Raw genomic sequence first — 14,728 nt, forward strand, 5'->3', positions numbered from 1 at the left:
TCTTTGTTCTAGCGGTAATGGAGCAGCACAGTTCAGAGCCTCTCCTCCAAACACACACACGTGTGCTCAGACATGTGCATACCCACTCTCACTTGCACACTCACGTGCAGGCACATACACATTTATTCATAGAATCATAGGGTTAGAAGGGACCGCAGAGGTCATCTATTCTAACCCTCTGCCAAGATGCTGGATTTGTGTGTTCACTTGCACACTCATGCTCGTGTTCACTCACTTGCACACATGTGTGAATGCACACACTTGCTTTGCACAGTTGTGTGGGTGCACTGTACTCGGTTGCACTCTGTGGATGCACACTCACACTTGCACACTCGTGCATGCACACACTCATGTACGCTCACATGCTCACACTCATACACATACATGTTCAATCATACTTGTGTGCATGCACACATATGTATGCACACGTTTACACATGTGCATTAATGCTTATGCGCACACACACACACACACACACACACACACACACACACCACGTGGCTCTCCCCCACACACCAAAGTTTTGGGTTTGTTCCAATTAGCCCTAAAATTTCAGCACAAAGCCGGGCTGAATCAAACCACAGGGCTCCGGCCAGTTGCATCGACAAGCTCTAAGCCGGCTCCCGTGGGTAATATGGGAAGCAGGGCCCCAGCTCTCGGCTCAGTGAGCCTTGCAGCTAATCTGACCAGACTTTCAGGTTGATGGCTCATCAGTGGCCCCTGAGGCTGGTGTCATTAGCCAAGGTCCCTGCAGCTCTAGGGAGGGGCTGATTGACATGGCTTCTCCCTGGGAGGTGGGTCTGTATGCAGTGAACCATGCTACAACCTCTGGCCTCCCTCTCTCCCCCAGACCCTGCCCTGCCAAGTAGACAGTTCAGCCCTCCCCGTAGCAGACCAACACTAAGGAGCCCCATGGGCGAGAAGATACAGTCTCCCATCCCTTAGCGTAACCAGCTCCGCTTGGCCACTAACAGGGCTCGAACCGAGGACTTCCAAGGCTCAAAGAAGGGAGCAGCAGCCAACCTATAAACCCTCTTCCATGGACCAAACACTGAAGGATGACAGTGAGACGCCCTCGGGGCTCCATTCGCTGAGAAAGGCGGATGACTCATCAACCACCTGGGTGACCATGGTTCACTGCATGCAGACCCCCCTCCCAGGAAGCAGCCATGTCAATCAGCCCCTCCCTAGAGGTGCAGGGCCCTTGTCTAATGACACCAGCTTTGTGCTGAAATTTTAGGGCTAATTGGAACTAACCCAAAACTCTGGTGTTTAGGACAGGCAGGACACGAAGGACAGGACTGTCTCCCATTGAAATGGCCGGGGGCATTCTGAGGGGGCAGCGTTCTGTGGTTTGGATGGGGGCACTGGATGTTCTGGTTCTCCGTCTCAGCTAGGCCCCGCTGGAAGTGCAAAGGGGGCTTAAAGTGGGTCAAAACAGCCCCCAGAGAATCTCCCCTGTGTGAGGGGCCTCCCCATTCCATTCCGAGTCAGGCCAGCGTCTGGAAGCGACACGGGGCATGACCCACAGTGCTCACCGGAGCCACTTGGGCACTAGGACTGCAAGGGGCAAAGGGAAAGCACTAGCAGCCCAGCTCCCGAATGGAAAAGGAAGGACATTTGCTCTGCCCTGCCCCTCAGCCCCGACTTACAGTGATGTTGCAAAACGGGGTGGGAAATATTGCTCAGCTTTCCCCCGCCATTGTAGCAACCTGGCCATCCATCTATCCCACTTTTCATGCCAGCCTGGCCCTCTGCTTGCCATGCTCTGTGCGGCTAAACTCTCACTGTCCCCGCTGAGGGCAGTGCGGGGGGCCCACAGCCTGGCTGCAATAAGAACAGATGTTCAGAAAAGCTCAACACACCAAGCCAGTGACAGGTCACTGCCTCCAGTCCTGAGCATTATCAGGGCCTGCTGTTAGCTTTGCCAAGAGAGATTAAAGTCAGGGGAGGTCTGCAGGTAGGAGTCCGGAACCAGGTGAAAAACTGAGGCAGGATGACAGCTGTGCTGAGGCCCGGCCAGCCCTATAGGACTGACCCTGCTACCCTCCCTTTAAACTCAGGTGATTCCATGTGTGACTTCGCAGCCCGTCCCTCTCTCTCTGCCATTCAGACTTGTAACAAAGCCTTGGGATGACCCAGGTCTCCTAGTGAGCAGCTGTGGGGTAGCTCTGCTGAGACCAATGAAGTGATGCTAATATAAACCACCTGAGGATCAGCCCCACTCCTCAGAGCCCTGTGGGAGCTAATACAGCGAAGAGAAAGCAGCTGAATTCTTCTCCCAGCCAGGGTGAGAGTCACCTCTCTGCATTGCTTTGAGGGTATTTAGTTGGAGGGTTTAGTCAGGATTGGGCTTTTCCCTAGACCAGGCCTGCACAACATGTGGCCCGGGGGCTGCATGCGGCCCACATGGGCTCACTGTGCGGCCCGCGGGGGGTGAGTAGGCAGGTGAGGGAGGGTGGCTGAAGAGGCAGGGGGTGAGGAGGTGAGCCAGGGGGTGGGGGGCTGAGGAGGTGAGCATTTGGGCAGTGGCAGATGCCCCGGTGGCAGGGGCTGTGGGGGTGGGCAGGCAGTGGTGGGGGCTGAGTAGGTGAGCCGGGGAGGGGTGGGGCTGGAACAGCTGGGGGCTGGAATGGGTTGGAGTGAGGGGCATCAGCAGAGCCAAATGAAATTAATGGGCAGCAGGTTTAAAACAAATAAAAGGAAGTTCTTCACGCAGTGCACAGTCAACCTGTGGAACTCCTTGCCTGAGGAGGTTCTGAAGGCTAGGACTATAACAGCGTTTAAACGAGAACTGGATTAATTCATGGAGGTTAAGTCCATTAATGGCCATTAGCCCGGATGGGTAAGGAATGGTGTTCCTAGCCTCTGTTTGTCAGAGGGTGGAGATGGATGGCAGGAGAGAGATCACTTGATCATTACCTGTTAGGGTCACTCCCTCTGGGGCACCTGGCATTGGTCACTGTCGGTAGACAGGATACTGGTCTGGATAGACCTTTGGTCTGACCCAGTACGGCCGTTATGTTCTGAGCCCAGGGGACGCAGAGGTGGGGCTACGGCTGAGGCCTGAGATCTGCTATCAGAGCTGTCTGCTGTGAAATCTCCCGACACAACCACCCCCGCTGATGGAAGTAGGGCTACAGGGCCACTTCAGAGCTCACAGACCCTTGGTTGTCTAGTCTGAAACCCCATATCTTGCAGGTTCACTCCGCATCCTGCCCATTAACATCCCTGAGGATAGGGAAGGGGAATGAAAAGAATGGAAAAATTAGATGAGATCCTAAAGGGAAACCCACCAGGAATATGCAGGAAGTCAAGGTAGGCAGAGCGCTGTCTTTGAAACGTTCTCTAAATGTTTTAATGTTTGGGACAGGGTCCTATAGTCCATCACATCACGCACACTTCCTTGCCAGGGCTGCTCGTGAGACAATCTGTACAAAAAGATCCAGCCCTGCTCCAGCGATCATATAAATAATTCCCACTGAATTCAGATGGTCACAAGATGCTGCGGTTAGATTAACAGCAGGCAAAAGCCACGTTTAGACAAGAACGAGAGGCATAACAGGGATTTAGTGTTTCTGTCTCAGCACAGAATCTGCCCCGATGAGTTAAATTGCACTGGTGTAAATCCAGAGGCACCTCCACGGCCTCCAATTGGCCAGATTCTGATCCCAGATACACCTTTGCGAATTGAGTCGCTCCAGTGGAACTGGGCCAGATCCTGATCTCAGATACACCAGTACAAATCCAGAGTCAACCCACTAACTCCAGCGGTGGTGGGCCGAGTCTGATCTCGGATACATTGACACACACGGAGCCAGAGTCAACCCACCTGGTGGGTGTATATCCGCATGACTTGGGTGGAGTTTTGCCAATTTACACCAGCTGAGACATGGCCCATTGACTTCAGTGACAATAGGGCCAGATTCTGGTGTCTGTGGATTTGCTCCACTGAAATCAGCACATGACTCCGGCTTCCCCAGGTTGCCCAGAGATCACAATCCAGTCGAGGTCCCGTGAAGAGCTCAGACGTTCAACCATTAATTACAAGCAAACCCCTCCTCCCCCGCAACTTCGTTCTCTATAAACAGGATCCAAAGCCCATTGAACTCCATGGGGAGAACCCTGGTGACATCAAGGGGCTTTGGGTCAAGTCCATAGCAGCCAGAAGTCAGTTGCCCCATGTTCAGTGTATATTGACGGAAGGGATGATTTGGTGAGGTGGTCACAATTCCAGCTGGAGGCATGCTCAGCCCCTCTGAAATCTAAGCCCTTCACTGGGTTATTTTAACAGAGTTCCTCTCTCAATTTCACCCTCCCATCTCCAAGATCTCAGACCTTAAAGCAAGGCTGAAGCCCAAGGTAAGACTAATTAGGCAACCCAAGCCCTGGAACTCGAGATGTCTGCTTTCTCTTCACTCCTGTATTGCCATTCTGTACAGGGCGTATTTTTAGAGGCTGTCTATTCAGAGAAAGTGATTCGGTACCCAGGGGCGAGGACAGCGGTAAGGTACGCATGCCACTAGGTGAACGAACAGGTTATGGGAGACAGCGAAATGGACAGGATGTTTAAAGCAGCAGCATCTGGGTGAAAATCGTGGCTCCGATCCTGGAATTGGAGCCATGTGGCCGCACCCTCCACTGACTTCGACAGGGAGGGCTGGATTCTGACCTCAGATGCAGCTGTGTGAATCTGGTGCAAGCCCCACTGAGCTGAGCGGCGTTGAGGCCAGATTCGGAGCATGTGTGGATCCAATGGCAGGATCAGACCAATATATTGATATTTAAATTCCTTCCTTGAAACCTCATGGCTGCAGGAAGAGAGGAAGGACTGCCTAGCTGTTAAGGCGCTAGCCTGGAATTTGGGAGACCCAGGTTCAATTCCCAGCTCTGCCACAGATGCCCTGTGTGACCCTGGGCATGTCACCTAGTCTCCCTGTGCCTCGGTTTCCCCATCTGTACACTGGGGATAATAGCACTGCCCTATCCCACAGAGGGTTGCGAGGATAAATTCATTTAAAAAGATGCTCTGACACTGTGGTAATAGGATCAGGTAACTAAGATAGATGGGTGTGATCCTATGGCTGACTTCATCTCTGCTGGGGGGAAGTTTGGCTAGCTGACCCCCCTCCCACCTAGATTCCCCCTGCTGTGGCTTGGCAGACTCCAGGGGGCAGAGGTCTGGTTATGCAGCATCCCCTTCTCTAGTGGTGCTGCCTGCAAGGTGTGGGGTGGGTAACAGCTTTGCGGAGGGAGCGAAGGGACCGATCAATTGCAGACGTGTTTCCGTCGCCCAGCCCCGGCCTGGCTTGGTGCAGTTACGAGGCGTTGAGGGAGGGGACGGGCATTCCTCCTGGTCAGAAAGCAAAGCAGATGGAGGGGCTCATGCCTCCACGGCGAGTCCCGGCCCGGCTCCCACCCTGCTCTCAGAGGCTCACGCAGCACGCTCGCTTCTCCTCCTGGGTCTGGGAGGTGCCGTGGGGGTTCTCGCTGGAGAGCGACACCGTGTTGTCCTGGGGGCTTCTCTGCTGCTGCTTCTGCACTTTGTTGAAAATGTCTGGAAGAGGGAGTGATAATGAGGGATCCTGGAGCGTTCCCTCTGGCCCAGGGTCACCCCCACTGGGTGGTGCTTTATCCCCCTCGAGCCGAGGCTGGGCCACAAACAGAGGCTGATGAGCCTCCTACTGCCCTAACCAACACAGCTGGTTCTATTCGCTGCACCAGCTGCTGCTTAAAGAGCTAGCGGTCCTGTGTTCAATCCCTGCTGGGGCTCAGCATAATATAGGTGGATCTTCCGGGCCTGCTAGGTTTTCAGTGTGGTGCAGGCCCCCAGAGAGAAATGTGGGGCCCTGATACAGCCTGTTTGCTAGGGCCCTACCTCCTCCCATTTCACTTCATTTACACAGACATTTTGGGACCTTCCCTAGCCCCGAGCTCAAGGCCCTGGTACAATTGTAGAAAGTGAATATGGAAAAGTTATTTGCTTGTTCCCATAAGATAAAAACTAGGGGCCACCAAATGAAATTAGTGGGCAGCAGGTTTAAAACCAATGAAAGGCAGTTCTTCTTCACGCAGCGCACAGTCAACCTGTGGAACTCCTTGCCTGAGGAGGCTGTGAAGGCTGGGACTAGAACACGATTTAAAAGAGAACTAGATACATTCATGGTGGTGAAGTCCATGAATGCCCATTAGCCAGGATGGGTAAGGAATGGTGTCCCTGGAGTGTTTGTCAGAGGGTGGAGATGGATGGCAGGAGAGAGATCACTTGCTGTCCCCCTTTACGTCCGCCCCACATCAGCCCCGCTTCGGGGCATTCTTTAGTCCTGTCCCCTTGAACTACGGTGGAAACAGGCAGCATGAGGGTAACTCCTTGGCCAAACCCACTCCCCAGCCGTGTCTCTCTCCAGAGTGTCACAAGGTGTTTTCTCCCAGCTGCTGGGCTTTACAGCTAGGAAAATCCCCAGTCTAGCCCCAAACGGGAAAGCAGTTGGCCTAGTCGTTAACCTGCCCTCCTTGGTGCAGAGAGAAGCTCCAGGGGCAGACAAATGGTCTGACCAGGCCCAGCAGGATGCTGGAATGGATGGGCCAATGGGCTGGTTTGTCATGGCAGGAGGTGGGACACCAGATTCCACTTGGTCTCCTTAGCGCTCCCTGGTGGTGGGGCAGTTGTCACATGGCACCTTGAGCTCTTTCTATGGAGAGTTCACCCCTCTGGGTGCTTCTCCATCAGCCACCCCCAGAGCAGGCTCTGCTCAGAATCCAGCTCCCCGACTCCACGTTCCCCTGCCCCCGGCGCACCTCTCAGTATGGTCTCGAAGGCCTGCTCGACGTTTGTGGAGTCCAGCGCAGACGTCTCGATGAACAGAAGCCCATTGTTTTCTGCAAGGACAGGGTCACGCAAGAGGCATGGGAACTATGGTACCATTTGGGGGGTCCAGCTACCCGAGCATCCTTCTTCCTGCCAGAACAGGGCAGGCCCTTGGCCCATCTAGCAGGGCATCTTCCCCAGCAGAACAACACTGGGGCATCAGGGTCAGGAAGAGGAGAGTACCCCCACCCTGATCCCCACCCCCCAGGGTCCTATGGGATCGATACTGAGCATCCCCTACTGAGCCCCCACCTCCTTGCAGCCTGGCACCCCTTGGTCTATCACATTACGGACCCTGCTTAGCTCATGCGGGCCCAGCACCATGACCTCTGGCTGGAATGAGAGGCTTTCAGGATGTGTTCTTGGGGTGGGGTAGCAGAACCCAGCAGGCGCTGGCTGTCTCAGGGTGGGTCCTCCTGGGGAGGTGGCTCCATACCTGCAAACATCTTGGCCTCCTCGGTCGGCACCTCACGGGCCTGGGCTAAGTCTGTCTTGTTGCCCACCAGCATGACGATGATGGTGGCCTCGGCGTGGTCGTACAGCTCCTTCAGCCAGCGCTCCACCACGTCGTAGGTCTGGTGCTTGGTGATGTCAAAAACCAGGAGGGCGCCCACTGCTCCCCTGTAATACCTGCCGAGAGGGAGCGGGTGGCCTTCACAACAGGGCCTGAGAGGGAGCCTGTCACAGCCCCACTGCATCTAGTGGGGTAGGACCTCTTTGGGTGTGTCTCCACTGCACACTAAGCCCAGGCTCTGACTCAGTTTGAGCCCAAGTCTCTCTTCCGTTCACACACAAATCCATCTGACTCAGGTCAGCGAGCACTCAGGACCTAGGTCCAAGGACTCTGCTAGTGGAGTGGGTCAAAGTCCGAGTCCTGCTGCACCTCAGGTCCAAGCCCTGTCAGTTTGCTGTGTGGACGCAGCTCAAGCCTCAGACCTGAGTCAGAAGGTCTGTGCAGGGCAGTGTGGACGCGTTAGCAGGGCTGTGAGACCCGGGTTGAGCAATTGTAAGCCTAGGTTTACAGTGCAATGTGGACGCTCAAGCACAGGCTTGGAATCACGGAGTCTTCAAGGTCAGGCCTCACTGATCTTGGCTCACTATGCAGTGTAGACATACCCACAGTGCGTCTGCCTATAACCCAGCACTGCTGCTCCAAGAGCCGGCCTACAGAGTGGCTAGCGCATCCCTGTCCTCCCTCCCTGTGGTTGAGCTACTAGGATAACAACCTACTACTGCTGCCAAGCAGTGGAGTCACTCCTTTAACTCCACTGGTAGAGATCTGTGCTGTGCCTGTGGAGGGCTGGGGTTCAAATGCTACCGGGCATCAAACACAGTCAAATAAACACCCTGGTGTCGCTGACTTTTTTTTCCCCTTCATTTTCACAGTAGTGTCCTAAGCCTGTTTTTCACGCATGTAAATGACTCAGGAAGTACAGGGCAATGGAGAATCAGGCCCTGCAACTTCATTTGGGCGAACGACACTCTCCATCCCACCTGGTCTAGGGGTACCATGACTCCTCTAAGCGGGTGGTTAGCAGTGGGGATCCAACCCAAGATCTTTGGCACTAAATGCACAAGCATCTACCACGTGAGCTAAAAGCGCTGTTAGCTCAAAGACTGTAGCGGACTCAGACCTCAGTGTGGCCCAGCCACAGGAGGGAGACAGTGAGTCATGCTGAATATGGGCAGGTCACAGACAATAGCCCCCTGTGCCACCCCCTTGGAGTTCTGCATTCAGAGGCGCCTGCCTCCCCTGTGGAGCCGCTCACGCCTAGGAACCGCTGCCGCCATCGCCACCCCTCCCATGGTTGCATCGAGCCACGCGGCCCACTTACGCTGAGGTGATGGCACGGTAGCGCTCCAGCCCGGCGGTGTCCCAGATCTGTGCCTTCACCATGGCGTTGCCCACCAGGATGGTGCGGGTGGAGAACTCCACGCCAATGGTGGTACGGCTGTCATGGTTGAATTCATTGCGGGTGAAGCGCGAGAGCAGATTGGTCTTCCCCACACCAGACTCGCCAATCAGGACCACTAGGGAGACAAGAGGAAAACTCCTAGCAAAATGAGATGCGAATGGCAATTGTGCACCAGGGATCCTCCGACTCCAAAAGCACAGGAAGATGGAGAATCCTCGTGAGCTGGGAGCAGTACAGAGCATATGACACCCAGTTGTGGTGTTCTGATTACAGTAGAGAACTATGGAACATGACTTTGACTGTAAGCTCTTTGGGACAGGGACTTTTGTTATTGCGCCTGTCACAATGAGGCCCTGATCTACGACTAGAGTTTCTGGTGCTACCGCAGTATAAATAATCAACTGCTGCATCTAGGAACATAGCATTCATTTAGTCCAGTATCCTGCCTCTGCATTAAGCAGTTATGGGGAAAACATGCCCATAAGGAAAATGTCTTCCTAGCCCTCATCTGTTTTGTTTTTGCATATGCATGGAGCAGATTTTAGTCAGAATCAGATTAAGGAAACCAACCGAAAAAGAAAGAACAAAAGGAAAGTCCCTTATGAGAGAGAGCACAGGGTATACGGCTCCTCTGTAACAATCTACATGGAACTGACTTCACAACAGCTGCTGTCTCTGCATTCAGAGAGAGTTCTTAGAAATACGGTGGCGCAGGACACAGAAAACAAAAGTTTTCTAGCTACACACACCATTGTAGCCACATGATATGACTGCCACTGCTGTCCCAAGTCTCACAATTTTACATCAACTCTTGAGATATTTGGGCGAGCTTAAAGTCCCAGCTGCTGGAGTCAGCTGACTGAGAATCTCAGCTTTCATCTAAAAAAACCAAGAAAGTTTCTAGCCCTTGTGTTGGTGGAGAAAAACTAGAAAACGTGAAGCAAACGAATCCAGAAGACAAATAAAAAGAACCCCCAAAACTATTTATTTTAAAAATCTCAAGATTTTAAGCCAGTCATGATTTTGTGGGCCCGGCTCATGATTTTTGAATACTTGGGGTTGGTGATTCTGGATCACCCTAGACAACAATCACATTGTTTGCTGGAACTTTCATAAAATACCCCAAATTTCTTCTGCTGGGCTACAATTTTCCTTCTTTTCATGCTACAGCCTCTTAATACAGGTGTGTTAAGCCAAAGTGAAAATAAAACCTGAGAGCGCTTTCTCTCTGCCTCTCTATTCTAAACAGCAACCGAAAAACCTTTATGGAAGATTTGCCTTTTCTTATGGTGCTGTATCTTCTGATCGCTCTGTTTTGTGGAATGCACTTGAATTTTCCAGCACAGAGCCAGGAATGTGGCTTAGTATCTAGGGGTATGTGTACAGAGCAGAAAAATACCTGCAGCAGTGTGTCTCAGAGCCAGGGTCAAATGACTTGGGTTCACGCTGAGGGACTAAAAATAGCAGTGTAGACGTGCGGGATCCAGATGGAGCCTGGGCTCTGAGACCACCCCTCCTCTCTGCCCCACAGGTCCTTTTTTGTGGTGTGGACACACTCTATCGAGCTATGGCACTTTTTCTGGCTCCCGTTACCTACCTGAGTGCCTCACAAGCTTTAATATGTTTATTCTCACAAGCCCTCCTTGTGAGCCCGGGCAATGCTATTATCCCCATGGTACAGGTAGGGAAACTGAGGCACAGACAGGCTAAGAGTCTTGCCCAAGGTCACATAGGGACTCTGTGGTAGAGGAGGGAATCATAGAAATATAGGGCTGGGACCTTGAGAAGTCATCAAGTCCAGCGCCTTGAGCTGAGGCAGAACCCAGTAAACCTAGACCGTCCCTGACAGGTTTTTGTCCAACCTGTTCTTAAAATTTCCAGGGATGGCAATTCCACAGCCTCCCTTGGAAGCCTGTTCCAGAGGTTAACTACCCTGAGATTTAAAAGTTTTTCCTAATATCTAACCTAAATCTCTCTTCCTACAGATTTAATCAATTACTTCTTGCCCTGCCCTCAGTGGACATAGAGAACAATTGATCAAAGTCCTCTTTATCACAGCCATTAATATATTGGAAGACTATCAGCTCCCGCCTTAGACTTCTTTTCTCAAGACTAAACAGGCCCAGTTTTTTTAACCTTTCCTCACAGGTCAGGTTTTCTGAGGAACTGGCCCCACCAGCTGGGACTAGGCGGTAACAACTGGGCGACTCCCTAGGCAAATAGGTTTTGGCTGTTTGGCTTTCTAACAAATCAGGTCCTCCATCTTTTTTTCCTGTCCCTTCTAAGCCTTCCCCGGACTGAGCCCATCTGGCCACCACTCCCTACAATGAGGGATTTATCTTCATGTCAGCCTGCCTCTTCCTGCAGTTGGTGCTTTGCTAATGGGCCTCCGAGGTGTGTGCATGTGTGTATGTCTTTTGTCCAGATGGCTTATGTAGTAGATATTCCACCCTGGTGGCAATGGAGACAGTCTCCACCCTGTTCCAAGCCACCCTGCAGCTGAGCTGAGCTGTGTCCGCTCTGTTTGCAAAGCAAGCTGGTAGCTTTGATCTTTTGCTCCGTGGGGAAGGGGGGCAGCTAACCCTGCAGTGGCTGCTTGAAACCTGGCTAAAGGATCCCGGCTGAGCTTGCCTGTGCTCTGATACTGTCAGGCCGTGTCGCTCGCTCATGCAGGTGTGCCAGGCGGCAGCGTGTGCAAAGTCTGCACAAACACAAGCCTTCCCGTGCCGTCGCAGCTGTGTGAGTGGGACATTAAAGGGCCAAGCAGCCATTTGTCTCCCTGGCTTTGTTCTGAAAAGGGCACCGCCAGCTTAAAATTCACGTAGCTAATCTGTGGCTGCCTAGGGTGTGGAACTTCACGGTGACCCTGGGGACAGAACTCAGATTCCCCCTGCTGCAAAATTTCAGGCCCCTGGTACGCAAGCTAAAGGCAACTCCTCATTAGCGCCTGGCAATATAGGGCCTGTGACACACAGTTGAACTGTTCTGATTCCATTCAGTAGTGGGCAGGGACACATACCAGAGAGGCAGTGTTAGCCAGTGACTAGAGCACTGGACTGGGAATCAGGAAATCTGGGTTCTTGGCCCAGCTTTGCTGGTGCCGTTGCCCAAGATACCTCCTTGTTCTGCTTCCCCTTCGACTATCTTGCTGTAAGCTCTGCCAGGCAAGGGCTGTCTCTCATTATGTTTATGTGCAGCACCGAATGTACTGTAATACAAGTGATGACACACACACGGGCCAGGTCATTATAATATTTCTAAACCCTAAATTGCTTTACCCACAATGCTAATGACAACTCCCATGATTACTGAAGCAGAATGACCTTTAAATGCCTGATGTACTTTTCCCATTTAAGCGGCTTGGACAATATTTATGTTTTGCATTCCAACAGTTAGCTTTTCTTTGCCTCTCCTGCACTGTCACAATTCCACACCAAAACAGTTTTCTCTGCTATTATCAGCACTTAATTCCTGAGTCCTACATAACTCCTGGACCATATGAGGTAGCACCAGTGCTGGGAAAACCTTCCTGGCCCTGGAACTAGACAACACAAAATGAAATAACAAGAATGTAAGTTACACCTCAGCTGGGATTTGAACCTGCAGCTCAAGAAAGACCATTCAGAGGCTGAAGCTAATGCAAAATGCTACAGCCTATTTATTAAGGAGAGTTGCAGGTTAGGAGCCCATTAGTCCATGTTCCATGACCAACACTTGCTCCCAAAAAGCTTCTGGATGGAATTCAAGGTGTTGGCTTTCGCTAGCGAGAATCAAAAATTTTCCATTCAAGCTGCTTTTCTCCAGAAAGTCGGGGTTTTCAATTAAACAAACATTTTCCCAGGAAGGGTTTAATTTCTTCCAAAATCTTTGATTTTTTTTTTCTTGTTGGAAAAGCAAAAAAATGAGAATCTTTGGGCAAAATCCAAAAATGATTTTTGGACAACATTTTTTCAGCGTTTTGATGAAAAATTGCAATGTTCATCTGAAAGTTTTGAGGATTTTGTTGTTTGTGTCTTTTTATCATGGATGACCCCATTCCTTCCCCTCCCGCTTTCCCCCACACCATTGTCTAGCTAGCTCTAGTTTTACCCTATCAAGGTTTGGGATCTGATTGCCAGAGCAACTGTCCTGCCAGTGAAATACGGCCATAGAGAACCAGCTAGAAAATAGTAAACATTTTCCTCAAAATATGTAGATTTTTTTTAATGTAAAAATTTTTTCCCTGCAAGTAAATTTTGGTCAAAAAAATTGATTTCCCCCCCGCCCCCCAGGAAACCAAAACACTTTCCTTTTTGGGGAAAATGAATTGGTGTTCGGTTTTTAAAAAATGTAATCCGTCCTGGCTTTTGTGGCAATGTCAGTTACTGAACGCAGCCTGAGCCAGATTAGAATAAACTGTTCCCTAGAGGGGTGCAATCCCGTCAGGCCCTGATCCTGTCGCCGGGCCTTACGCGGTGGGGGCATTATTTTTTTTTGTATTACAGTAGCAGCTGGAGGCTCATACCAAAACTGAGGCTCCAGCGTGATGGGAGCTGTGACTACACATAGCAAGCAACAGTCCCTTGCCCCTTATGGGGCCTGAGAGGCACAGAATAGCCACAGCATGGTGCATTCTGGCCACACCTCAATCCACTCTCTATAGCCCTTACATCAGCTCCACACCAGCTGGGGCAGCCCCATGTGCAGGCAGGATCCTTACAGGGCTATTTCCTCCGATTATGGCTACCAGCTCCCGATTCTCCACTGCTCTGCACCTCATGCAGGTGTTTGCACCGGGATGACCCGTTCTGGTTTGGTAGCATTTTGCATGGATGTAACCGAGCACTCACAGTGCAGTGTGAAGGAGAATTGGCCCCCAGGGTGTTCAGTCCGGACATCTGGACATCTGTCAAGATCCCTGCGAATCCCTGGGGATCTGGGTTGCCAGAAGCCTACCTGCTTCCACTGTGTCCCTGCTGTAAGGCTGGCCACATCCGATTGGCCCACCCATCCAGCTAAGCCAGCAGTGACCAGTACCTAATGCTTAAGAGGGAGGTGTCAAACCCCCTGACCGCACCCCGCAATGCAGCTGTCGGTCCAGGCACTGAGCTGGGCTGCGGATTTACTGACAGGATGCTCGGCGGGTTCCCAAAGTCAGTCACAACCTTGCGGTGACTGGGGGAGGGCATGGCAGAGGGGCTCATCTGACCCAAATTCCTGGTGCATCTGCATTGACTTCACTGGGGCTTATACCTAGGTGTGGTGGGATTTGCCCTCAAAGATCCACCACCAAGGACTCCCCACAATCACAAGAGAAAGAGCCTTCTCCCCAGCTGCCCTTCTGGATGGCTGGTTCCCCTCCACCCCTTGTGTGCGCTACATGCCCCAGCCCACCACCACCGCTCCATCCGGCCTCCAGCACCCACCTCACATCCCATCCATCCTCTGCGCCCCCCTGCCCCGGGCCCCCACGTCCGCCCCTTTCAAAAGGCAGAACCAGCCCATTGCAGAACGTGCAGCCCAGCCTGCAACCAGCCGCGGAACGAGGGTACCAATAAAACTCACCCTTAAAGACAAAGTTATAATCCTCCTCCGCTGTCCCCATCTCTCCCAGCCACACCTGGCCCCCTCCGGCCTGGGATCCTCCTCTCAGTCTTTGCCTGCTTCCTTAACAGCCAGGGGGTGGGGGTGGGGGTTTGTTTGATTTTTTTTTTTTGCCACGATCTGATAAACCAGGAAGGTGGAGGACAAAATTTCCTCCCAAGACAGGGAAGTTGAAAGCAATTGGGAGGAGAGTTGCCAGTGGGGGAGGAGACCCACAGGGCCAAGTTCCCTTTGCTGCACCAGCCAAACAAACAAAAAATAATAGCCAGCCCCCTGCTTCTTAGGCCTCTTTTCAAGGGGGCCGGGCAGGGAGTAGATCCTTGCTAGGCAGGTTGAAGGTGCAGCTCTGCTGGGCTGGCTG

At 52.2% G+C, this 14,728-nt stretch overlaps 1 protein-coding gene across 2 annotated transcripts; it reads right to left on the reverse strand.

The window, feature by feature from the left end:
- Positions 1-3,356: 3,356 nt before the first annotated feature.
- RAB25 (RAB25, member RAS oncogene family) lies at positions 3,357-14,728 on the reverse strand. Of its 2 annotated transcripts, XR_007770611.1 has the most exons (6): positions 14,329-14,728; positions 8,704-8,899; positions 7,305-7,498; positions 6,799-6,879; positions 3,738-5,557; positions 3,357-3,681 (listed from the first exon to the last, which is right to left on the reverse strand). XR_007770611.1 is itself a non-coding variant. In XM_050930832.1 (5 exons), the coding sequence occupies exons 1-5, from the start codon at positions 14,366-14,368 to the stop codon at positions 5,427-5,429; spliced, it is 642 nt and encodes a 213-aa protein (XP_050786789.1). In that variant the 5' UTR covers positions 14,369-14,728; the 3' UTR covers positions 3,719-5,426. The 2 variants fall into 2 exon arrangements, 1 of the variants encoding a protein (XP_050786789.1); XM_050930832.1 differs by lacking the exon at positions 3,357-3,681 and having other exon boundaries at positions 3,719-5,557.

The sequence above is a fragment of the Gopherus flavomarginatus genome, chromosome 20 (genome assembly GCF_025201925.1).
Source record: "Gopherus flavomarginatus isolate rGopFla2 chromosome 20, rGopFla2.mat.asm, whole genome shotgun sequence".
Classification (NCBI taxonomy): domain Eukaryota; kingdom Metazoa; phylum Chordata; order Testudines; family Testudinidae; genus Gopherus; species Gopherus flavomarginatus.

Coding starts and splice junctions, on each gene's coding strand:
- RAB25 (XM_050930832.1), bottom strand. CDS start 14,368: ATGGGGACAGCGGAGGAGGATTATAACTTTGTCTTTAAGG. Junction 8,900..14,328: donor TTATAACTTTGTCTTTAAGG/GTGAGTTTTATT, acceptor TTGTCTCCCTAG/TGGTCCTGATTGGCGAGTCT. Junction 5,558..6,798: donor CTTCGAGACCATACTGAGAG/GTGCGCCGGGGG, acceptor TCCCTCTTCCAG/ACATTTTCAACAAAGTGCAG.